Below are 25,875 nucleotides of genomic sequence, written 5' to 3' on the forward strand. Positions count from 1 at the left end.
CTTTTTTTATTAAATCATAGCTGTGTATATTAATGCAATCATAGGGTACAATGTGCTGGTTTTTGATTCTTTTGTTTTTAGTTTCATTTATTTCTGATTTAATTTTGGTTGTTTCTTTTTTACTGCTTGGTTTGGGATTGGATTGCTTTTCTTTTTCCATTTCATTAAGATGATTCATTAGATTATTGATGTACTCTCTTTCTGTTTTTCAGATATAGGTATCTTATGTAATAAATTTCCCTCTTAAGACTGCTTTTGCAATGTCCCACAGGTTTTGGTAGCTTATGTCTTCATTGTTGTTATGTTCAAGGAAGTTAATAATTTCCTCTTTTATCTCTTCCTTAACTCAACTGTCATTCAGCATAAGGTTGTTTAATTTCCATGCCTTTGTATAGGTTGAAAGTTTTTGTTGGAATTGAGTTCCTCCTTTATTGACTAGTGGTCCGAGAAGATACAAGGTATAATTTCAGTTCTTTTAATTTTGTTGAGGTTTGAGTTGTGTCTAGGATATGATCTATTTTGACAAGAACTTATATCCTTAGCTTTGGGATGGTGTGTTCCGTGTATGTCTATTAAGCACAGTTGTTCTAGGGTTGTGTTTAAGTCCCTTGTACATTTGTTTAGTTTCTGTTTAGAGGATGTGTCCAGCTGTAAAAGGAATGTTAAACTCCCCTATTATTATGGTGTTTTAGGATATTACATTGCTCAGACCAAGTAAGGTCTGTTTTTCATAAATCTGGGGGCATTTAAATTGGGTACATAAATGTTTAGTGTTCAAATAACCTTTTGTTGTATTGTTCCCTTGACCAATATAAAGTGTCCATCTTTGTCTTTTTTGACTTTAGTTGCTTTAAATCCACTTGTATATGAAAATAAGATTGCAACCCTTTCTTCTGATTTCCTTTTTCCTGAAATATTATTTTCCATCCTTTCACCCTGAGTCTTGCTTTGTCCTTCAAGGCTATGTGTGTTTATTATAGACAGCATATGGATGGTTTGTACTTTTTTATCCAATCAGCCAGCCTGTGCCTCTTCAGTGGGGAATTCAAGCCATTAATATTTATTGAGAGAATTGATAAGTGTGGTGGAGTTCTCTTCATCTATTTTATGAAAGTGTATTGCTTAGTTTTATCTTTTGCATCATTGTGGAAGCTAGGTTTTGTACTTTAGTTTCAGAGTGTTTAGTTTGCTGGTGGTCTGTTGTGATGGTCAGTGTGGAGAATAGATCTGTGTATTTCCTGTAGACCTGGTCTTCTGCAAAACTTCCTCAATTTTTGCATATCAGTAAAAGATTTTATTTCTCCATCAAATTTAAAGCTTAGCTTAGCAGGATATAGGATTCTAGGCTGAAAATTGTTTAAGAAAGTTAAAGGTGGATGACCTTTCTCTTCTGAGTTGTGAAGTTTCATTTGAGAAGTCCACTGTTGGCCCTGATCACTTTGCCCTTGTAAGTTAATTGGCACTTATTCCTAGCTGCTTACAGAATTTTCTCTTTCGTCTTGACTTTGGACAGGTTCAAGACAATGTGTCTTAGAGAAGCTCTGTTTGAGTTGAGATGAACTGGGATTCGATATCCCTGTGAAAAGAGAGTATCAGAATCTTTGGTGATACTTAGGAAATTTTCATTTGTGATATCCTCCACTGGGACTTCCATTCCTCTGGGGCATTCTTCTTCCCCTTCTGGAATACCTATAATTTGTATGTTTGAACACTTCATGAAGTACCATAAATCTCTCGGTGAATGTTCTGCTTTCCTCTCTCTTTTCTGCCTCTTTAACTGCCCATGTTAGCTGAAGAGCTTCATTCTGCAGCTCTGAGATTCTTACTTCTCCATGGTACCTGATATTGATACCTTCTATTGCATGATTAAGTTTCCTGATTGACTGCTTCAAATCTTTAAGTTATACTATATCCTTTCTATATTCTTCATATCTTTCATCTCCTATTTGGTTCTGTTTTTGGATTTTCTTTTGGTTGTTTTCCACTTTATCAGCAATTCCCTTCATTTTTTTTACCATCCACATTTTAAATTTCCTTTCTGTAATTTCTAATATTTCTTTTTAGGTGGAATCCTGTGCAGTAGCTACCTCATGGTCCCGTGAGGGGGTTACTCTGTACTGGTTTTTCATGTTCCCAGGATTTTTTCTGTTGATTCTTCCTCGTAAGTGTTTTCTTTTTGTCTTCTCATCCCCCCTACTTTTTCCTTTCACTTCCTCCTTGTTTTTAAGTTACCTGTCTCTGACCTTAGGTGTTGAAGTGTCCTTTTGGTATAGGACCAAAAAGGAAGAGAAGAGTGAAGAGCAAGAAAGGAGAAAAGGTAGAAAAAGAGAAAAGAAAAAGGAAAGATCGGTAAAAGGAAAGATTGACAAAAAGAAGAACAGAAAGAGAGAAACAGGAGTAATAGTGGTGTTCAGCAGGGTGCTTTGACCTGTACCCACAATTCCCAGCCTCTCTGGTGGCTGGGTTGGGTGCGTCCCTCAAGGTCTAGTGCTCCATACCAGCCTGAGAAGAAACAAGACCCAACCTCTAACCCACCTCTGCCAAATAGAGAACAAAAACATCAGTCTGTCACAGTGGGAAATACCACTAGCATGCTTACAGAGGCCAAAGCTAGAAGGATCCCCTATACCAGGGCATCAAGGTATCCTTGAGCCAGGCCAATGCTGTGGCACCCCAGCCCAGGCCTTAGAATGGGGCTCTGTCCCTTAAATGGAATACAGTTTTACAAAGAATAAAACAGATTAGAAAAAAGAAATAATAATTATAATAAAAGTATATAAAGATAATTGAAAATAAAATTATATAAGATGTAAATAAAAGGGGGTACATCTTAGTGTTATTTGCAAAATTTATGAGGGAAAAGTAAGAAAAGTAGAAAAATCTTTACAGAAAGAGAGAAAAGGAGAAAAATTGAAAGGAAAGAAAGAATAAAAGGAGTAGGAAAACTAACAAAAAATGGAGCTCTTGTTATTGAAGAAAGTAAAAGTGGAAAAATAAAAATACTATAAAACAAAACAAAAAGCCTTAAGGGATAATATTTGGAGGAAAAAGAAAAACAGGAGCAGAAAGACTAGCAAAAATGGAGCCCTTACTATTGAAGGAGGAAATAATAAAAAATTATAATTATTTAAAAAAGAAAAATAAAAATCTAGGGGAAATAAGTTGAAAAAAATTAATTTTTTTGAAAAAAATTTAAAAAAGGAAAAAATATATCACCATATATTGGCTGCACAAAAGGTGATGTTCTGGGGTATAAGATGGTAATCATGACACTGAGACAGCTGTATAAGATGGGGGCTGGAAGCCTCTGTCTTGCTGAGTAGACCTGGTCCTGTCTTCCTGATTTCTTTCCCCTCAATCCCACACAGTGTTGGTAGTCTGAAGCTCTTGTCAGCCTGCTTAATAGATATGTCTCAACTTTCCAAACCATGTCCCTTGGCCATGCAATGGCTTTCCCATTAAATTTTCTCCATGGTGTCAGTCCAGCTTATCAGGTACACCAGAATTGGCCTCACCCTAGTACCTTGCAGGCTGATCCTTCAAGGAAGCTGTCCCACAATGGCTGCACCCAGCCTACAATTGAATGAAATCTCTGCTCTGCCCAGTGGCTCAGTCCCAGCCCCTAGTTGCTGTTAAAGCTCACTCATTCACTAATTCAGGCTCTCCTAAGGTAACTCCACCAAGTTCCCAGATCCAAAAAAAAAAAAAAAAAAAAGCATGCAAGTACTCGCCCTCTGTTCCTATTCTCTATTGCCACTGCTCCCAACCTTCTCTTGGGCTCCTGGAGTTTTCTGTGCTTCTCTGTGTCCCTGAAGCAATTTTTCTAGGCAGGGCCCACCAGCCAGAGGTAGATGGAGCGCTTTCTCCCTGATCTCACCATGCGTGGTGCAAAGGAGCTGTCTCTAGTCTTCCATCTTTCTCTTAGTCCATATTTATTTAACCTCTCAATACATTTGACAAAGTCCTTAAAATCAAGTTTTCATTTGGCTTTCATGACACCATACTCTCCTGCTTTTCCTCTTACCTTACTGCGTACTCCTTAATTTCTTTTGCTAGATCTTCTCACTTTTCTGACCTCTAAAAGTTGGAACTTCATGGAAGATTTAGCATATCCAAAATTGAACTTGGTTTCCTTCTTTCAGACATGCTTCCCAGGCGGTAAAAAAATGGGCAATCCTTTACTCCAATCATACCCTATAGCCAGTAGTAAATGCTGGTAGCTCTACCTACAAAACATTTCAAAACTCCAAGCCCTTCCTAATGTCAGTATTCCTAATCTTTATCCAAGCAACTATCATCCTGTCAATTGTGTTTCACTAAATAGCCTTCTCATTGGAAACTCTGCTTTTTTATTTGCCTTTTCATGATTTGTCTTCAACAACCACTCAATGTGATGCTTTCAAGACTTAAAGTCATTTCACATCTTTCGTCATCAAATTTCCAGTGACTTCCTGTCTTGTTTAGAGTAAAAGTAAAAGTTCCATGGACTATGAAGTCCCTGTTTAATCTGGTCCCTGCTTCCTCTCTGGTTGCATCATGACCAATCTGTCTCTTGTTCACTTTGCTCTAGGCACATTGACCTCACTGTTTTTCCTGAACATGCCAAGTTTACTTATATACCAAAGCCTTTGCACTTATTTCTTATGCCTGGAGAATTTCCCCAGTTTTTAAAATGCTGTCACCTAATTCATTCAGTTCTATACTCAAAATTCATCTCTGAAGAAAGTATATTCCTGACCACCCTACCTGAAGTACCTTACCCCAGAACTCAGGCATCCTACCTTAGCCACTTACTGTCCTACTCTGCTTTAGTTTTTCTTCTTCTAACTTGTCACCACCACTTATTATTTATTTGCCTATTGTCTGTTTCTGCTCTTTAAAAAAATACATGTCATGAGAGCAGTGACTTTTGACCACAACAAAGTGACAGAACTCAGCTGGTGCTCCATAGTAGCAGGAAACCGACGCAGACAGAAGACTTCAGGCACCAGTTGGTAGAGGAAGAGACTTTATTTTTGGCCAGGAGATTCGGCAGACTAGTGTCCTAAAAACCGAGTCCACCGAATAAATCTCTTGCTTTTCTTTTATGCATTTTTTAGGGCTAGGGTGCATGTGATAGTCGTGAAGGATGTGAGAGACATGACAGATGTGAAAGTTTTGGGACTCAAGGGAAGGTCAGGTTGGCCCGCACCCTTGGTACCAGGTGGGCTACCTGTTCTCAAAGGCCACAGAAGGTTAAGGAAGTTACAAGGTTACTATCTAGACCCAGCACATACCAAGGGAAGGGCATACTGATAACAGAGGCATCTGCTGCAGTAGAGATAGGAGTGTTACAGACTGTCTGGCTAATGCCTGTACAGAGTGACTAGGATAGATCTTCAGCTCTGCTTTTACTCTCTTGCCTCACCATAAGCATTTGTTAATTGGGTGAATGAGTAAATGTTTGCATACAGTGGACTAATGTATATATTTTGATAGGAAAATAATAATTCAACTTCCTTTTAAAAATTTAGATGTCTTTGTTTCATCAATAAGAAGTGCATATATTGCTTTCCTTCAAGATTCCAATTTTCCATATGATGCAGTTTGTTTAGGACTTGCTGCTTTTTGAGCTGGCAGAAATTTGTGTACTATCAACAACATTGTGTACTATCAAGGTGCTTAAATTTTCTTTATCTGTTCATTGCCTAAGATTAAGAAGTTATTTGATGTAATTAGAATGCATGATTCCTAAGTTCTCTTAGTTAAAAATAATTTCTCTGAGATGAACCTTTAAAAGTCTAAGTGTTCCAGTAGGTGATTTCTAAGTAGTATCATGTTCTGAGCATTTTAATCCTAAAATCACTGCCACCTAAAAACACTAGCTGAGTCTACTGTTTCATAATTTTCTATATTATTAACTTTATTCACACCACCTGACTCAAGCTTCCTTTGGCAAACTCTTTCATTAAGGTAAATTCTACATATGTATTTTGCAGGCACTATAATGCATGTTGATCTGCACTTAAAAGCATTATCTATAAATAGGTTACATTCCAAAAATGTTAATGATTGTACAAATTTACATATGCTCCTCTATAACAGAAACAGGAAGCTAAAGATTCTAAAATCAGTATTTATTGAGTTTTCAAATTCATACAATATTTTTAAGTACCTCTCTTTTCTGAAACATCTACTCTCAGGGCACTGAAACTTTTTCTTGTAAGGTTAAAACTACTATAATGTTCATGATTAAATTCATTAAGATATTTCCACTTAACTCTTAGGAAAAGAACACTTTTTTATTAAACTGAAAAAGATGAGAAATCTATGACACTAGGACACAAAGTGTTTAGAAAAGCTAATTAGAAAGTTGGATGAGGCCTAGAAACCAGAAATGAATTTCATATCATAGACTGTGCCTTTATATTAAAACTTTAGGCCAGATGATCCTACCAACTGTCTCCCTCTTTCAACTTGAGTATGCCTCCTGTAGAAACTAGAGACGTCCCTGGATGGTTGAGATCTTTGTTGTTATGTGCATTGCACCTTCTGTCAGAGAAAACAGTTGTGAGCTCCCATATAACTTTGTTTTGAGAATGCTTAGCAACTTCACCTTATTAGCAAGTGAATAGTCCAGGATGGAATAGAGATAAATGGTACTTTTGCATGATCCAGATCAGTTGTTACTTTGTTAGATGTCACTAGGTAGAAATTTTTAGACAATAGGAACTAAAGACTTTGTTTTAAGATTTTTAAATAAACTTCTCTTTATAAATTGCCTTAGTGATTCAGAGAACTGAGCACTTTTCATAGTTTAACTCTTTCTCTTTTTCTTTTCATTCCCTATCCATATTCCTTTTATATTTCACCCAACACCAAAAATGCCCTTTCAGAAACACAAAGTAGATCTTTTCTACAAACTACGCCATGTGATGAATGAACTTATTGACCTACGGAGGCAGCTACTCTCTGGCCACCTGACTCAGGACCAGGTGCGAGAGATTAAGCGGCATATCACCGTGCGCCTGGACTGGGGTAATGAGTAAGTATGAATATTATTTAGGCATCTCTGGATTTCATTTATGATAATTTTCATTTATGATAGAGTTTGCACCTATACAAAGTTTCTATTTAATAATTAAAAGACACTGGTGTGTTCTCCACTAAGCTTTTATCATTTTTGCTAGGAGCAGTTGTTTCTTTTAGTTGGCAAAGAGTATTTACTGGTTCTACTCACTGAAACTCAACACCTTCTGTTTTCACTTCTGAAAAGAAGAATTGAAGAATTGTAATTAAAAATCCTCTGAGACTTCTTCCAACTTAACTTCTTGATTCTAGACCTCCTCCTTATCAGTGCTTTTTCAAAATGTGAATTTGGTATCCTTTACATTTTATGGCTCTACACTGAATCTGATTACAAATGAGAATGGTCTTCATTTGCATTTCAGAATATTCTTAACTACCTTGTTATTCAGTAGTAGTTTTTCATTTTTGCAGTGGGTAAGATGATTTGCTATTGCTATACAAGTAAAAATGCTAAGACTTTGGCATGGAAAGTTAGGATAGATAGTATTCAGATTTATTTCTTCCCAGGTTTAATAATTAATATAATTTTCAGGTGCTTTTGTCTTATTCTTTTAAAATTGGGTCCATTAAACTTCAAAGTAACTAGATTGCCTCCTACTTCAGATATACATATACTTTACATATATTTAAGTATGTGTCTTTAACTCCTTATCCTTTTAAGACATCACTGAAACGATAGAAAACAAAAATTATGGGCGGGGGCACATAAATGAGGGAAAAAAGTAGATGAAAGGTTAATGACAGAAGAAGCCCAGTGTATGTGGAGGAAACCTTAGTTAAATGAGGGAGCCAGTTTGTCCTGTAGCCCTTGACCTCATGGAGGATAGGAGTGGGCCTTGGTGCTTTATAATGGGGCTTGGCTTAAAAGAGTATTTAAAGAATAATCCACCCTAGTCATTGAGCAGAAATCTTAGCCCGGTGTTTCCCCTTTAGGTAAATAAATACAAAACTATGGGAAAATTGGGAAATAGAGTTATAAACTGGGACCTTATTGCAAAACCCTGCATATTCTAGCATTTAAGGGTTTTCTTTTTTTTGCAGTTTTTGGCCAGGGCTGGGTTTCAACCCACCACCTCCAGCATATGGGGCTGGCACCTTACTCCGTTGAGCCACAGGTGCCGCCTGCATTTAAGGGTTTTCTAAGTGTAATGATTAGATCCCTCCCACTTACTAGAAGGAAAGTTTACCAGTCACCACCCATGTATAGAAAACCCCCTGCTTTTCTTTTCCTGCCTTTTAAATCTGATTAGACAACCAAGTATTACCAGGTGTTTGAAGAAACCCTTCCCACAGGGAAGATGGAGGCCAGGATAAACAAAATACCTAAGCACAGAGGAAATAAATAATTCCAGAGAGAATTGAGATTCATGAATAATTTGTTTTAAAGAATTCAAAACAAAGTGAGAGAAACCTCTCTAAAACCTGCAAAGAAAATTAAGAAAATCGTTATACAGAATAAGATGCCATGAAACAGGAATGGAGAATGTGACTTTCAAAATAGAAGAATTCAGGAAGAGAAGACAAGTTCTATGTGATCACCAGGGAAATAAAACAAAAATAAAATAGCTGAGGAAGTATGTTCAGTACAGAGGGAAGTCTAATATCAGATGGATTTTCCAGAAAAAGAACAAAATAATTTTTAATTAAATAATAGAGAATTTTATCCAAAGAGCAAAAATCTTAGGTTTGGAAGGGCCCAACCAAAATCTTTTTTTTTTTTTTGTAGAGACAGAGTCTCACTTTATCGCCCTTGGTAGAGTGCCGTGGGGTCACACAGCTCACAGCAACCTCCAACTCCTAGGCTTAGGCAATTCTCTTGCCTCAGCCTCCCAAGTAGCTGGGATTATAGGCGCCCGCCACAACACCCGGCTATTTTTTTTTTGTTGTTGTTGTAGTTTGGCCGGGGCCGGGTTTGAACCCACCACCCTCGGCATGTGGGGCCGTCGCCCTACCCGCTGAGCCACAGGCGCCGCCCCAGAAGGGCCCACCAAAATCTTATTATAGTGAATGGGGAAAAAACAAAACTAAACAAAGAAAACCCACAATGAGACATGGTATTTCAGTATTCCAGGGATGAACAGGTAACCCTTAATGATTTTCAGACAGAAAAATATGTTCTCTTACAAAAAAATAAGAATTACACTGGCCTCATTAGATGGTTTTATCATTAGCATTAGATGATAGAAGATAATTAATTTCTTCAGAGTTCAATGGGGAAGTAATTTGTCAGCCAGAATTTTATAAACAAGCGAACTACCTAATTAAGCATGAGGGACCAATAAAGCTATATTTAGATATTTGAAGATGCATGAAAGTTACCTCTCACAGCTTCTTTCTTAAGAAGAGACTTACGGCTATGCTCCTGAAAAGTAGAAGAATAAATTGTGAAAGAGGAACTACAAATTCTAATAAACATTGGATCCAACCCAGATTGGAACTGTACATTAGTAGAAAAGAAAAGAGTGCAACCCTAAATTGATTAGTTGTAACCTTTTGAAGTGACAGTGGCCTATCCTTGTTTGTTTTATTTTATCCTCTCATGAGTGTTAATATGGTTGCTCGGCACATCCTACACACTGCTTTTATAATAGCGTATAACATGAATTCAGGTGTACCATAGATCAGACAGTGATCTCTAAATCTAGTTTTGGAAAATAAAAACTTACTGAAATACAGTGTGTTGACTTAATAGCATAGCTACCTGATTCTGTCCTTCAACTCCAAAGACTACTATGTTATAAAATGGTATACCTGTATTTATTTATAAAATCATTAATAGTAATTCAGTAATTGCAAACGTAACATTACTAATTGTCAAGCAGATTGTTACAGTTCAACTGATAACACTAATAATTGTGTAAATTATTAAATTAAATAATAGATACCAATAAATAAGAGAATTGTTTTAGAAATACCAGTACCTTTACCTTTTAAATATAAAACTTGAAACACATCAGATTTTTGTAATCAAATCTGAAACTTAATTACGATAGTTCAGAAACAAGTTCAAATTATACTTGAAAAATGTGAAAACAGTATAAAAAGCTATCAGTAAATTATAAGGTCGTTCTAACTTAACTTTTCCTCAAAGTGTGTGTGTTGGGGGAGTGTTCAAGGGACCCACTTCAATAAAGAAATACAGTAAGAAAGAAATACAGTTCCATTCCCCTACCCACTTCTTTTTTTCCTCTTTCTTCTCCTCAATTTTTCCTATTTCCCATGCCCCATTTTTCTTTTCTTTTTGCAGTTTTTGGCCGGGGCTGGGTTTGAACTCACCACCTCTGGCATATGGGGCCGGTGCCCTACTCCTTTGAGCCACAGGTGCCACACCCCATTTTTCATCTTCTTTCTTCTTCCATGCTTTTTTCCTTCCCTGATACTTCTTTCCTCTTAATTCTTCCTTCTTTTTCTAATTTGGTCCTTTCTCCCAGTGGAAAATATAGCCACTTAAAAACCTAAACAAAAACTTTGTTATCTAACATTATTAATAGAAAAAGACACATTCCCTCAATACTGATGGGACTGTTCTTACTCTCTCTGGCTCTTGCTGAAGCTTGCTCTTTTTAAATTTTTCTTCCTATTTTGAAATAAGAGATTTATACTGGAAAAATAAAGCCATTTCATTAGGTTATATAAAACAGGCTGTCACACAAAAGCTGAGCACACGTAATTATATCCGTTGTTCCCATTTTATTCTTCTTATTCTACCATACTTTTATAAATGTCATAAGATTGAAGTGTGACACATAATAGCATGTGGTGGATCATCAATCGATGTTTGCCAAATGTATTTTAATGTTTTAATTAAATATTCTTTATATGATTTGAAACTTTTGTGCCTTTTCTCTTTTTAATTATTACTTATTTATTTTTAGTTATAATGATAACTATACCCATTTACGGGGTGTGTCTTTCTTCTTCTTCTTCTTTTTCTTTTTTTTGACAGAGTCTCACTTTGTCGCCCTGCGTAGAATGCCATGGTGCCATGGTGTCATAGCTTACAGCAACCTCAGTCTCTTGGGCTTAAGTGATCCTTTGGCCTCAGTCTCCCATGTACTTGGATCTACAAGCACCCACCATAATGCCTGGCTATTTTTAGAGATGAGGTCTTGCTCTTGCTCAGGCTGGTCTCAAATTCCTGAGCTTAGGCAATCCACTGCCTTGGCCTCCCAGAGTGCTAGGATTATAGGCCTATTTATGGGGTATTTCTATAAGCTCTTACCTTAAACATTATAGCTCTATTTTTTTCAGAATTTATTTCAGAAACTAATAATAGATTATTGATTACATATGCCTACATCACTGTGGCATGTGCATTCTGTCACTTATATGCACTGTTAAAATTAAATGCTATTATGCATTTCTAAGACAAGAGCTCCATTTTAGCCAGTGAGGAAAATGAGTCTCAGAGATACCAATGTTGTATAGTGAGTGGTAGAGCTGGTGTTTATACCTAGAACTTATCTCAAAGCCCACACATATACTTTATACAGTACTTTACTGTCTCTTTAATTATTTGTAAGTGTGGATCTTAAAAATAAGCAAATTTGTGCCGGTATTTCCAGGCCTTGGGCTATTTGATCTTTGTTCTGTTCTCCAAGTCTGAATATTGGTATCTTCCATAATATATATCTGATTAACATTCAGTTAGGATGAACTGAACTGGTCCTATGCTTTTTTAGTAAGAATTTAAATTACATGCAGACTCTTAACATCTAGGTAAAAACACTTGTTTCTAGGGACTAGGAATTATTTGGCCAAAAATTTGAAGATTTAGACATTAAATTTACATAATTTATACTTATTGGCCTATATATGGACCAATCCATAAGTAAAAAATTATTAAATTTTATCAGATAGAAACTAACACTTAAAGTATTGTTCTTAATTACAAACTATAATACAAGAAGGGTATAAAACAAAGTTTTGTTTAAATTAACTAGTCATTACTTCTGCTCGAGTTCCTATATAGAGAATAAGTCAATTTATCCACCTAAAGAGAATTTTAGGGTGGTGCCTGTGGCTCAGTGGGTAGGGTGCCGGCCCCATATACTGAGGGTTGCAAGTTCGAATCCGGCCCCAGCCAAACTGCAACAAAAAATAGCTGGGCATTGTGGCGGGTGCCTTGTAGTCTAAGCTACTCGGGAGGCTAAGGCAAGAAAATCTCCTAAGCCCAGGAGTTGGAGGTTGCTGTGAGCTGTGACACTGCGGCACCCTACTGAGGGCTATAAGGTGAGACTCTGTCTGTAAAAAAAAAAAAAAAGAGAGAGACGGCGGTGCCTGTGGCTCAAAGGAGTAGGGTGCAGGCCCCATATGCCGGAGGTGGCAGGTTCAAACCCAGCCCTGGCCAAAAACTGCAAAAAAAAAAAAGAGAATTTTAAAGTAATTTGTCTAGTGATGAAATTTTAATTTCATGTTTTCAACACCTTTTATAAAGATGTTATAAGTTTTTCTCAGTCTCTTGTTTTATCACTATAATAAATATACCATAGCTAAGTTAAATTTTCATTAACTCAGGACTGACATAGCCTGCTTGATCTCTGCCTTAGAAAAATACAAGTAAGAAATATTTTATTCTTAGAATAATTAAGACAAATCACTAATAAATATATAATTCTAGTTCTTTTGTTCTTCCTTTCTCTTCTTTTCCCTCTCTTATTTTTTCTCCTTCTACCCTTTTTCTACTTTCTCTCTCAGATTATCACATATCCAAACCCATACTTATCCATTTTTTTCTACTTCGTGTATGTCCTTTATTAAAGGATTTTTCTCTAGGACTAAGTAACATAAGCAACAGTTTACTTTGTAATATGCAGAAAGTACTCCCCAATGATAGGACTGAAAAGGTTTATGGCTTGGTACTTTAATGGAATGGTGATATTTTTCAGCTTTAGGACATCTGAAATTAACAGAAATTTCCAAAGACTTCTCAGGTTTCTTCTGATACTTTGGTGTTGCGCTCACTGATCAGTCTCTTGCCCTATTTGTGCAATCTGGGTTGGCTTGGCTGTATTTAAAGTACATATAGTCAAAATCCCTCTGTTAAGTTTTATGTTCAGTTGACTGACTTTCACACAAACACACCCTCCTACTCTTTGTACACTGGTTTTGCTCATCATTATACCCTGCACTTACTAGTGCCTGTCTTTGGAAGGGACTGTGTGAATGCATTTGAACAATAATGTGAGTTTTTTTTTTATGCTTAGCTAACACTTATTTTTTTTTTTTTTTTTTGTAGAGACAGAGTTTTACTTTATGGCCCTCGGTAGAGTGCCGTGGCCTCACATAGCTCACAGCAACCTCCAACTCCTGGGCTTAAGCGATTCTCTTGCCTCAGCCTCCCAAGTAGCTGGGACTACAGGCGCCCGCCACAATGCCCGGCTATTTTTTGGTTGCAATTTGGCTAGGGCCGGGTTTGAACCCACCACCCTCGGTATATGGGGCCAGCGCCTTACCGACTGAGCCACAGGTGCCGCCCTAGCTAACACTTATTAACCAATGGGTATTAATTCCTTTTGGATCGATATATTGATGTAGAATCATCTCTCAAACTAAAGTGACTGAATTGATTATCATCACTTATAGCGTTAGTACTTAACTTTCACAGTTATTAGTAGAAGGGCAGCAGGTATAGTGGAAACACCACAGCATCAACGTAAGACTGACCTGGCTTGAGACAAGCCCATCTTTGCTGCCTTAATAGGTGACCTACTTAACCTCTCTCTGGGCCTCAGTTTCCACAATTATGATATGGGTCTAATACCATCTACTTCTCGTAATGCTTAAAGATGATGTGCCTAGCCCAAGTAAAATGTTTGGTAAATTTTATTAGACATATCCTTTCATATGCTGTGCTTTCATTAGTATCATTATTATCTGTGTGTTCTTTTAATATAAACATTAGAAAATAGCACTGCTCACAAAGAATCTTAACATCTTCATTTTTTCTCAACTGATTCTGGGAGAGAACTAAATCCAAATGCCCTAAATCATCCATCTTATGTAACTAATTAACTTCAAATTATTATTATTATTATTTTTTTATTGTTGGGGATTCATTGAGGGTACAATAAGCCAGGTTACACTGATTGCAATTGTTAGGTAAAGTCCCTCTTGCAATCATGTCTTGCCCCCATAAAGTGTGACACACACCAAGGCCCCGCCCACCTCCCTCCTTCCCTCTTTCTGTTTCCCCCCATAACCATAATTGTCATTAATTGTCCTCATATCAAAATTGAGTACATAGGATTCATGCTTCTCCATTCTTGTGATGCTTTACTAAGAATAATGTCTTCCACTTCCATCCAGGTTAATACGAAGGATGTAAAGTCTCCATTTTTTTTAATGGCTGAATAGTATTCCATGGTATACATATACCACAGCTTGTTAATCCATTCTTGGGTTGGTGGGCATTTAGGCTGTTTCCACATTTTGGCGATTGTAAATTGAGCTGCAATAAACAGTCTAGTACAAGTGTCCTTATGATAAAAGGATTTCTTTCCTTCTGGGTAGATGCCCAGTAATGGGATTGCAGGATCAAATGGGAGGTCTAGCTTGAGTGCTTTGAGGTTTCTCCATACTTCCTTCCAGAAAGGTTGTACTAGTTTACAGTCCCACCAGCTGTGTAAAAGTGTTCCCTTCTCTCCACATCCACGCCAGCATCTGCAGTTTTGAGATTTTGTGATGCAGGCCATTCTCACTGGGGTAAGATGATATCTCAGGCTTGTTTTGATTTGCATTTCTCTAATATATAGAGATGATGAACATTTTTTCATGTGTTTGTTAGCCATTCGTCTGTCGTCTTTAGAGAAAGTTCTATTCATGTCTCTTGCCCATTGATATAAGGGATTGTTGGCTTTTTTCATGTGGATTAATTTGAGTTCTCTATAGATCCTAGTTATCAAGCTTTTGTCTGATTGAAAATATGCAAATATCCTTTCCCATTGTGTAGGTTGTCTCTTTGCTTTGGTTATTGTCTCCTTAGCTGTACAGAAGCTTTTCAGTTTCATGAAGTCTCATTTGTTTATTTTTGTTGTTGTTGCAATTGCCATGGCAGTCTTCTTCATGAAGTCTTTCCCCAGGCCAATATCTTCCAGTGTTTTTCCTATGCTTTCTTGGAGGATTTTTATTGTTTCATGCCTTAAGTTTAAGTCCTTTATCCATCTTGAATCAATTTTTGTGAGTGGGGAAAGGTGTGGGTCCAGTTTCAGTCTTTTACATATGGACATCCAGTTCTCCCAACACCATTTATTGAATAGGGAGTCTTTCCCCCAAGGTATGTTCTTGTTTGGTTTATCAAAGATTAGGTGGTTGTAAAATGTTAGTTTCATTTCTTGGTTTTCAATTCGATTCCAAGTGTCTATGTCTCTGTTTTTGTGCCAGTACCATGCTGTCTTGACCACTATGGCTTTGTAGTACAGATTAAAATCTGGTATGCTGATGCCCCCAGCTTTATTTTTGTTACTAAGAACTGCCTTAGCTATACGAGGTTTTTTCCGGTTCCATACAAAACGCAGAATCATTTTTTCCAAATCTTGAAAGTACGATGTTGGTATTTTGATAGGAATGGCATTGAATAGGTAGATTGCTTTGGGAAGTATAGACATTTTAACAATGTTGATTCTTCCCGTCCATGAGCATGGTATGTTCTTCCATTTGTTAATATCCACTGCTATTTCCTTTCTGAGGATTTCATAGTTTTCTTTGTAGAGGTCCTTCACCTCCTTCCTTACGTATATTCCTAGGTATTTCATTTTCTTTGAAACTATGGTGAAGGGAGTTGTGTCCTTAATTAGCTTCTCATCTTGACTGTTATTGGTGTACACAAAGGCTACTGACTTGTGGACATTGATTTTATATCCTGAAACATTACTGTATTTTTTGATGACTTCTAGGAGTCTTGTGGTTGAGTCTTTGGGGTTCTCTAAGTATAAGATCATGTCGTCAGCAAAGAGGGAGAGTTTGACCTCCTCTGCTCCCATTTGGATTCCCTTTATTTCCTTGTCTTGCCTAATTGTATTGGCTAGAACTTCCAGCACCATGTTCAATAGTAAAGGTGACAGAGGACAACCTTGTCTGGTTCCAATTCTAAGAGGAAAAGCTTTCAGTTTTACTCCATTCAGTAAAATATTGGCTGTGGGTGTGGCATAGATAGCTTCAATCAGTTTTAGAAATGTGCCACCTATGCCTATACTCTTCAGTGTTCTAATTAGAAAAGGATGCTGGATTTTATCAAATGCTTTTTCTGCATCTATTGAGAGGATCATGTGATCTTTATTTTTGCCTCTGTTAATATGGTGGATAACGTTTATAGACTTGCGTATGTTAAACCAGCCTTGCATCCCTGGGATGAAGCCTACTTGATCATGATGAATGACTTTTTTGATGATAAGCTGTAATCTATTGGCTAGGATTTTGTTGAGAATTTTTGCGTCTATGTTCATGAGTGAGATTGGTTTGAAATTCTCCTTTTTGGTTGGGTCTTTTCCTGGTTTTGGTATCAGGGTGATGTTTGCTTCATAGAATGTGTTGGGGAAGATTCCTTCTTCCTCAATTTTTTGGAATAATTTCTGCAGTACAGGAATAAGCTCTTCCTTGAAGGTTTGATAGAATTCTGGAGTGAAGCCATCTGGACCAGGGCATTTTTTGGTTGGAAGATTTTTTATTGTTTCTTTGATCTCAGTGCTTGAAATTGGTCTGTTCAGGAGCTCCATTTCTTCCTGGCTGAGTCTAGGGAGAGGGTGTGACTCCAAATATTGATCCATTTCTTTCACATTGTCAAATTTCTGGGCATAGACTTTCTGGTAGTATTCAGAGATGATCTCTTGTATCTCTGGGGATCAGTTGTTATTTCCCCTTTATCGTTTCTGATTGAGGTTACCAGAGATTTTACTTTTCTATTCCTCGTTAGTCTGGCCAATGGTTTATCTATTTTATTTATTTTTTCAGAAAACCAACTCCTTGTTTCATTAATTTTCTGAATGATTCTTTTGTTTTCAATTTCATTGATCTCTGATTTGATTTTGGATATTTCTTTTCTTCTACTGAGTTTAGGCTTAGATTGTTCTTCTTTTTCCAATTCCATAAGATCTCTTGTGAGATTGTTGATGTGCTCTCTTTCTGTTTTTCGAATGAAGGCATCTAAAGCGATGAATTTTCCTCTCAAAACTGCTTTTGCAGTATCCCACAGGTTTTGGTAGCTTGTGTCTTCATTGTTGTTATGCTCAAGGAAGTTAATGATTTCCTGTTTTATTTCTTCCTGCACCCATCTGTTATTCAACAGAAGATTGTTTAATTTCCATGCTTTTGGGTGGGGTCGAGCATTTTTGTTAGAGTTGAGTTCCACCTTTAGTGCCTTATGGTCTGAGAAGATACAAGGTAAAATTTCAATTCTTTTGATTCTGTTGATATTTGTTTTGTGTCCCAGGATATAGCAATTTTGGAGAATGTTCCATGAGGTGATGAGAAGAATGTATATTCTTTATCTTTGGGATGGACTGTTGTATATGCATCTATCAAGCACAGTTGTTCTAGGGTCTCATTTAAGTCTCTTATGTCCTTTTTTAATTTCTGCTTAGAGAATCTGTCTAGCTCTGTAAGAGGAGTGTTAAGGTCCCCTGTTACTATGGTATTATCAGATATCATATTGCTCAGACTGAGTAAGGTCTGTTTCAAGAATCTGGGAGCATTTAAATTGGGTGAATAGATACTTAGAATTGAAATGTCTTGTTGTTGTATTTTTCCCTTGACCAATATAAAGTGACCGTCTTTGTCTTTTTTGACTTTAGTTGCTCTAAATCCACAGGTATCTGAAAATAAGATTGCAACTCCTCTTTTCTTCTGAATTCCATTTGCCTGAAAAATTGTCTTCCAACCCTTGACTCGGAGCTTTAATTTGTCTTTTGAAGCCAGGTGTGTTTCTTGCAGACAGGAAATGGATGGCTTGTGTTTTTTAATCCAGTCAACCAATCTATGTCTCTTCAGTGGGGAATTCAAGCCATTAACATTTATTGAGATAATTGATAAGTGTGGTAGTATTCTATTCGTCTTATTTGGTAAGAGTCCATTGCTTAGTTTTATCTTTTGCATCAGTGTGGAGGTTTGGTTCTGTCCTTTAATTTCTGAGTTCTTACTTTGCTGCTGATCCATTGTGGTGGTCAGTGTGCAGAACAGGTTGAAGTAGTTCCTGTATAGCTGGTCTTGTTGTGGTGAATTTCCTCAATGTTTGTATATCCATAAATGATTTGATTTCTCCATCAATTTTGAAGCTTAGCTTAGCAGGGTACAGAATTCTGGGCTGGAAATTGTTCTGTTTAAGTAGATTAAAGGTAGATAACCATTGTCTTCTTGCTTGAAAAGGTTCATTAGAGAAGTCTGCGGTCAATCTGATGGATTTGCCCCTGTAGGTCAACTGGCGCTTACTCCTGGCAGCTTGCAGAATCTTTTCTTTTGTCTTGACTTTGGACAGGTTCATCACAATGTGTCTTGGAGAAGCTCAGTTAGAGTTGAGGCGGCCTGGGGTCCGATAGTCCTCTGAAATTAGTGTGTCAGAATCTTTGGTGATATTTGGGAAATTTTCTTTTATAATATTCTCTACTATGGCTTCCATTCCTTTGGGGCATTCTTCTTCCCCTTCTGGGATTCCTATAACTCGTATGTTGGAATGCTTCATAAAGTCCCATAATTCTGACAGTAAACGTTCTGCTTTGTCTCTCTTCTGTTCTGCCTCTTTTACTATCTGAGTTATCTCAAGAACTTTGTCTTCTACCTCTGAAATTCTTCTGCATGGTCTAACCTGTTGCTGATAGTTTCCATTGCATCTTTAAGTTCCCTGATTGACTGTTTCATTTCCTTCAGCTCTGCTATATCCTTTTTATATTTTTCATATCGTTCATCTCTGATTTGATTCTGTTTTTGGATTTCCTTTTGGTTATTTTCCACTTTATTAGCAGTTTCCTTCATTGTTTCCATCATTTCTTTCATTGTTTTCAACATGTGTATTCTGAATTCCCTTTCTGTCATTCCTAACATTTCTGTATAGGTGGAATCCTCTGCAGTAGCTACCTCATGGTCCCTTGGCAGGGTTGTTCTGGACTGGTTCTTCATGTTGCCTGGAGTTTTCTGCTGATTCTTCCTCATGGGTGATTTCTTTTATCTGTTTCCTTGCCCTAATTTTCTTTTCACTTCCTCTTGCTCTTTAAGTTCTCGTGCCTGTGGACTAAGGGTTACAGGACCAGAAGGGTGAGAAGGGTTAAGAGCTAAAAAGGGATGAAAGAAAGGAGGACCGAGTGATAAGGAAAAAAAAAGAAAAATAGAGAAAGGAGAAGGGGTGGGTAAAAGGAATATTGACAAAAAGAAGAGAGGCACAGAAAGAGGGAGACAGAGCAATATAGGTGTATAGTAGCGTACTTTGATACAACCTTAAAAAAAACCCACCTTCTGGGGGTGCCCAGTTGGGTGGTTCCCTTGAGGTCAGCAGCTCTTTGCTAACCTGATCAGACACAGTTCCCCGCCTCCACCAAGTAGAGAGGAAAGACAAAAATGCTATAAATGAAACCAAAACAAGCAAACAGAAAACTTTACGGGATAAAATTGGCTGGAAAAACCAAATAATAGCGGTAGAAACACTAACGAAAATGAAGTTCTAATATTGAAATAGGCAGCAATGGGAAATTATAATTAAACTAGAAAAATTGAGAAAGAAAAAGGATCTGTATGGAAAAGGTTGAACTTAGAAAACAAAACAACAATCCACAACATCAAAATAAAGAAAAAAAACAACCAAACCGGAAAAAAAAAAAAAAAAAAACACAACCAAAAACAAAGCAGTATGTATATGTTATTGAATATTGTCTGGGCAACGCGTGGTCTTCTGGGGTATGAAATGTTAATCACAGTTCTGATACGACTGGAGGCTTCTTGTTTCTCAAACCCCAGCAGGTAGACACCCTAAATCTCTCTTCAGCCCACTTAAAAGGCACTTTGAACTTGTTCACTTAGTGAGCAGAAGCTTTCTCAGGGAAGTGCTTGTTGCTGTAATCACTGCTGAAGTGGCTATCCACTTACCCTGTGTGCCAAAACTGGTCTCACTCTGCCCCTGAGGGTTAGGGCTGCAAGGCGGCTCAGACCCCGCCCTTAGGCTACTTGGTTGCTGGGTTACCATGTCCCACCCAATTCTAGCTCTGCAACCCTGAGGGCGGAGCTTGCCGGGGCAGATCGCTCACAATGTCTGCCTGTGACCCGGAGCCAAACACTATTAGCTCCGTCTGGCTCAGCGGCTCAGACTGGGGCCCTAGACAAAGGCCAAAGTTCTCCGCACTCCCGCTCAGGCTCACCCCAAGGCAGTTCAGCTGAGTGCCAAGTCTAAAGACACCAAAACAGTTCACAGGTAAGGCCTTTCTGGTTTGCAGTCTTGCTGCTACTGAATTTACAGTTGCGGGCGGGTTTAGACAGAGTAAACACACGCAACCACTTGCCGGTTTTCCACTGTTTCAGTCCTCCTCTTGGGGTCCAGAAGTCTCTCGCTCACTCCCTGTATCCTCTCAGGGGTCATGATAGGCAGATCCCACCAGCCAGAGATGCCTGGAGTCCTATCTCCCCAGACTCACAGTGCCCAGATGCAAGGAAGCTGTTACTCGGCTGCCATCTTGCTCCACCTCCCAAGTTGGTGACCCATAGTATCCCACTGCCTGCTCGAGTTGACGCTGGGAATTGGGGAGGGTGGCAGGGAAGTCTGTGGGAGGTGTAACCTCTACCCCTGAAATTTCTTCCCGGGCACCTGACGCAGCAGGAGGAGGCCCCCTCCCGACAGAGGCCGCCCTTCCCAGTGGACCCTGGCCGGCCCTCCCTCCCTCTGCTCCCGCTACAGTTCAGGTCTGTGCCGCTCTAGTCCAGGAGCCGGAGAACCGCGTGGTCCACGATGGCCCCGGAGCCTTGGCAACCGCTGCTGGCACTTACTGGGCGTGAGAAGGTCAACTTCAAATTATTTTTTATGTTCTGTGATTTACATGAGGATTCTAGAAGAAAAAGATAAAATAGAACATGTAATATTTATAAAGAATGCTTAGTATTCTTTTCATTAAAAATAAATGTAAAATTCAAAGAATTTTAAAGAGATTATAAAATTTTTTAGAGAGAATAGAGATTCATGGCCTCAGAGAGCTCCATCTGAAAGAATGTAGGATCAGGAGTAGGTCCCTCATTTGCTGCTATATCCCCAGTTTCAACATGAACTCAGTGCAGACTAGGTTCTAGCATGTATTTATTGAATTATTGGAATGAATGAATGAGTGGTCAATCATGAACAAGGAAAGACTAAGTATTTTTGTGAAGAAAATTTACCTCTGTGTTAGAACTCTATGTGGATGTACCCAGATGTTTGCTTCCCTATTTGTGTCTATTTAAAGAGTTTTTTATTTAGATACTATGTCTTGAACACAATCCCTGTACTTTAAGCCATATTTTGGCTCATGATGTAACCTAGTGATATAATAATTATAACAGCAATAGAAGTTCACAATGCTTTACATCATAGATTAATCCTTGTAACAGCCTATGATAATAGACAATATGACCTGATAGAATAGCCAAGATATATATACCAGGCAATGTGATATTAAAGCCCATGTTCCTAATTACTCTGGTGCACTCCCTCCATTTGCTGTGAAAATAGAGGTCATGTTGATCATTCCTTGTCTTTACTGTCTCTATTCTTATAATAAACCATAGGAATAAATAGCCGGGAACCTCTTTTTTAGGGTAAAGTTTGCACTGAACATGTATGTATTGCTTCTCACTATGCAATATCCCAGTGAATGAGGGCATTCACTGATTTAATTTTTGTAAAGCACTCTGCTCTCAAGAGAGTGTTAACATGATGAATAAGAACATTTGCTTAACTCAAAACTACTGATTTGCCTTGCACCATTGCTCTAATACATGTTAGGTCATCAGAAAGTATCTGTCCATTGAGTCGATGGCTATAATCAAGCTAGTGGTACCATAATGCTAAGATGGACTTCTCATATATGGCAGTCTCCATATAGACTGATCACTGTGCATGATATACTACCACTGTGCATGATACACTAACACATACATTCTGTCCCAGCTCTACTGACTTAGCTGCAACCTGGATTTTTCTTAAGCTGTTGTATTTAGAATATCAGTGTGATTGGATTATTTACTCAGTCCTTTCCTTATTTCCTAATTGTACTACTTAGACTATTCCATATATATTTTTTTGGGGGGGTGGGGAGGACTTCCAGCAGTTACCAGCAGTTAACAGAGTATGTATGAAATGTTTTCTTTTCAATTTTTTTTTTTAAATTTAGGGTAACTATAGAAAATTTGGAAAATACTTTAAAGGATCAATTTTAGCTGGGGACGGTGGCTCATGCCTGTAATCTGGGAAGCCAAGGCAGGAGGATCACTTGAGTCCAGGAGTTTGAAGTTTTGGTAATCTATAATGACACCACTGCACTCTAGCATGAGTGACAGAGCCAAGACCCTGTCTCAAAAAATACAATATAGGCCAGTTGCGGTGGCTTATACCTGTAATCCTAGCACTCTGGGAGGCCCAGACAGGTGGGTCACCTGAACTCAGGAATCCAAGACCATCCTGAGCAAGATTGAGACCCCATCTCTGCTAAAAATAGAAAAAGCTAACTGGACATTGCAGCAGGTGCCTGTAGTCCCAGCTACTCGGGAGGCTGAGGCAAGAGGATTGCTCAAGCCCAAGAGTTTAAGGTTTCTGTCAGCTATGACATGATAGCACTCTCCCCAGAGTGATAGAGTGAGACTCTGTCTCCAAAATAAAATAGAGTAACATAATAAATAAATAATACAATATAATGATAAATTATATAATTTCAGTTTCCTAATACAAATGCTAATATCATCCTTCTGATCATTCCATTATTTTATCACATACATGTAAATATATTTTAAATATTTAAAATATTTTTAAATATTTTATCTCTGAATCTTTATTTAAATTTACTTTTTATGAGGAAAGGGGTAGAAAAGATGTGCTCCAGTTTTCTCTTGCTCTCTATAGATAACTACTGTCTTTGCATGGTACAAGTGTTAGAGGCTAGAGGCCTGAAATGGTTTCAGAGAAATTACAAATAGCTAATAATGCAGGTAGAGTGAACACTATTTGAGTGATAGGCACACCAAAAGCCCTGACTTAAGCATTATAAAAGGTATCCATTATTCATGTAACAAAAAATTTCCACTTCCTTAACATTTTGAAATTAAAAAAATGAATAATGAGAGCAGAAAAATAAAGAACAGCTAATAAGAAGTGATATCAAAGAAGGAAACAGGATCTCAGTGATAGAAAAATAAAATCTCTTACAGATTTAAATGCAGTTAACTTCAATAATGAGACGGATTCAGTAGCATAGTTTAATATAAAACCATACTCTATTGTGGATGTGGCAGTCTATTATTGATTTTCTCATTATGCAAAACTGAGTTATTTTTAGGATTTTGTTCCAAATGATTTTTTTTGTATTATTCTTTAATAGAAAACATAAGCTTTTATCCTTTAATAGAAAAATGTTTTTCTTTTTTCTTCCCTATCAGAAAGTACACATGTAAATTTTTTTTTTTTTTTTTTTTTTTGTAGAGACAGAGTCTCACTCTATGGCCCTCGGTAGAGTGCCGTGGCCTCACACAGCTCACAGCAACCTCCAACTCCTGGGCTTAAGCAATTCTCTTGCCTCAGCCTCCTGAGTAGCTGGGACTACAGGCGCCCGCCACAACGCCCGGCTATTTTTTGGTTGCAGTTCAGCCGAGGCTGGGTTCGAACCCGCCACCCTCGGTATATGGGGCCGGCGCCTTACCGACTGAGCCACAGGCGCCGCACATGTAAATTTTAATTCTTAAAAAAAGAAAAAAAGAAAGTGCCATGGCGTCACAGCTCACAGCAGCCTCCAACTCTTGGGTTCAATTGAATCTCTTGCCTCAGCCTCCCAAGTAGCTGGGACTACAGGTGCCCACCACAATGCCCGGCTATTGTTTGTTTGTTTTAGCAGGCCGGGGCTGGGTTCAAACCCTACTCACTGAGCTGTGGGCACTGCCCATAAATTTTAATTCTTAATTACAGGAATCATTTCAGCATATGTTATTAGTGTCTTTGCTTCTAGCTTCTTCATACAGGTTTCATTTTCCATTTTTATGTATCCATTCTTATTGCAGTTTGTTTAACCTCTTCAGATTTTTTTTGTAAACAGGATGTGAATTTAAATAAAATCTACATTTTGGATATCTGATTTCATTTTAAATGAGTGGGAGTTTTATGTACGGAAAGAACCAATAGAATTAGTTTTGCTAAGGCTATAAAGATTGTTCATAGTCTAGTTGAAGAAGAAAAGAAATGTTTCTCCTCCCATAGTCCCATAAAATATTTTTGCCAGACACAATTTCATAATTCTTGTTTTGGAGTAGAATGGTAACAAAGCATCTCTGAAACCCTGTTGAGAGATATAAACACTGTTCTCTGAGAAGAAATCATGTACGAACACACACAAACTCATCCAGCAGTTTCAGTGATTCATAACCTTCTAACTCCATTGAGCTCCAGTTTAGAACTGTTGTCCTAGAGCAGCGGTTCTCAACCTGTGGGTCGTGACCCCTATTTTAACAATGAAAATACATTGCGGCATTAGGAAGGTTGTGAGAACCACTGTCCCAGAGCATCAGAAAGGAGCTGAAATTTATTGAATGTAAATTATGGGCCATATTTGAACCCAAGGATTCCGGCTATGTCTAGCATTATTTCCTCTAATACTGCCACCCAATCAGTCATTAATTAACATTACTTCTTTCTTTCTGCTCCACATTATACCAGAGTATCTTGATCTTGTCTTGAGTAGTAATATACTTTGATAAACTTATAATATTTCTTAAGATACTTGTTTTAATACATGACTATGTCTTTACCAATTTGAGCATTAGATTGAAAATGAGATAAACTCAACTATATGTCTTTGAGTTTAATAACTTTAGGAAGTGATTTTTGTGTTTGAATTACAAATCTACTTGGATCCTGACTAATTTTTTCATCCTAATTGAAGGATGCATGACTGAACTATGCGTATGCTTTTAGATTGGGGAGAAATAGAAAAATAAATATGAATTTTTGTTGTTTTAAGTAAACCCATCCTTAATGAACTCAAGCACTGTATAAATGTGACATGCTGGGTGTCTTTCTCTTTACTAGGCATTTGGGCCTGGACCTGGTGCCTCGGAAGGACTTTGAAGTAGTGGATTCGGACCAGATTAGTGTCTCAGATCTCTATAAGATGGTAAGAAATCTAACATGGGTTAGTTTATTCCTGTATGGTGACCTGGCCTGCGGGTTAGTCGACAGGGATACCTGGAGGAGGGGGTGAGAATGGGAAGGGGCAAGGGGTGCGAAGAATGGAGACAAGACAGGAGTCTGATCAAGTCTCGTTTATTGCAAAGTTCTTCCAGGGTATATAAGGGTAGGTGAAGAGGAGGTTTACGTCACCAGGTATCCAAGCAACCTGGCCTTGGTGGAGATAAGTTCCAAACGGCAGGCTTCCAAGTTTCGCTCACGTGATTTACGAGAAGAGGCCTGGCGTTTGCAGGGAAATAGAAACTTAGGCCTAGCATTTGCAGGGAAATAGAAACTTAAGTCTGTTAGTACTGGAAATAGCACTTGGCCTACAAAATAGATGCTGTGGTGTCAGCCTTCCACAGTATAGCTCATTTTTTCCCTTTTATTTTCCCTAATGGCATTATAGACATTCTTGCTAAAATTGTTTCTTTGTCTCT

The 25,875-nt window shown here is 37.9% G+C and overlaps 1 protein-coding gene across 7 annotated transcripts in view; it reads left to right on the forward strand.

Annotated features, from left to right (window-relative positions):
* Nucleotides 1-25,875, forward strand: part of DOCK3 (dedicator of cytokinesis 3) — an 899,254-nt gene that overhangs the window by 325,398 nt on the left and 547,981 nt on the right. For all 7 annotated transcript variants that reach the window (XM_053600715.1, XM_053600720.1, XM_053600716.1 and 4 more), the window contains 2 exons: nt 6,876-7,024; nt 25,298-25,382. In XM_053600715.1, the coding sequence (XP_053456690.1) occupies nt 6,876-7,024; nt 25,298-25,382 (234 nt within the window). The remainder of the gene's footprint in view (nt 1-6,875; nt 7,025-25,297; nt 25,383-25,875) is intronic.

The sequence above is a fragment of the Nycticebus coucang genome, chromosome 8 (genome assembly GCF_027406575.1).
Source record: "Nycticebus coucang isolate mNycCou1 chromosome 8, mNycCou1.pri, whole genome shotgun sequence".
In the NCBI taxonomy this organism is placed as follows: domain Eukaryota; kingdom Metazoa; phylum Chordata; class Mammalia; order Primates; family Lorisidae; genus Nycticebus; species Nycticebus coucang.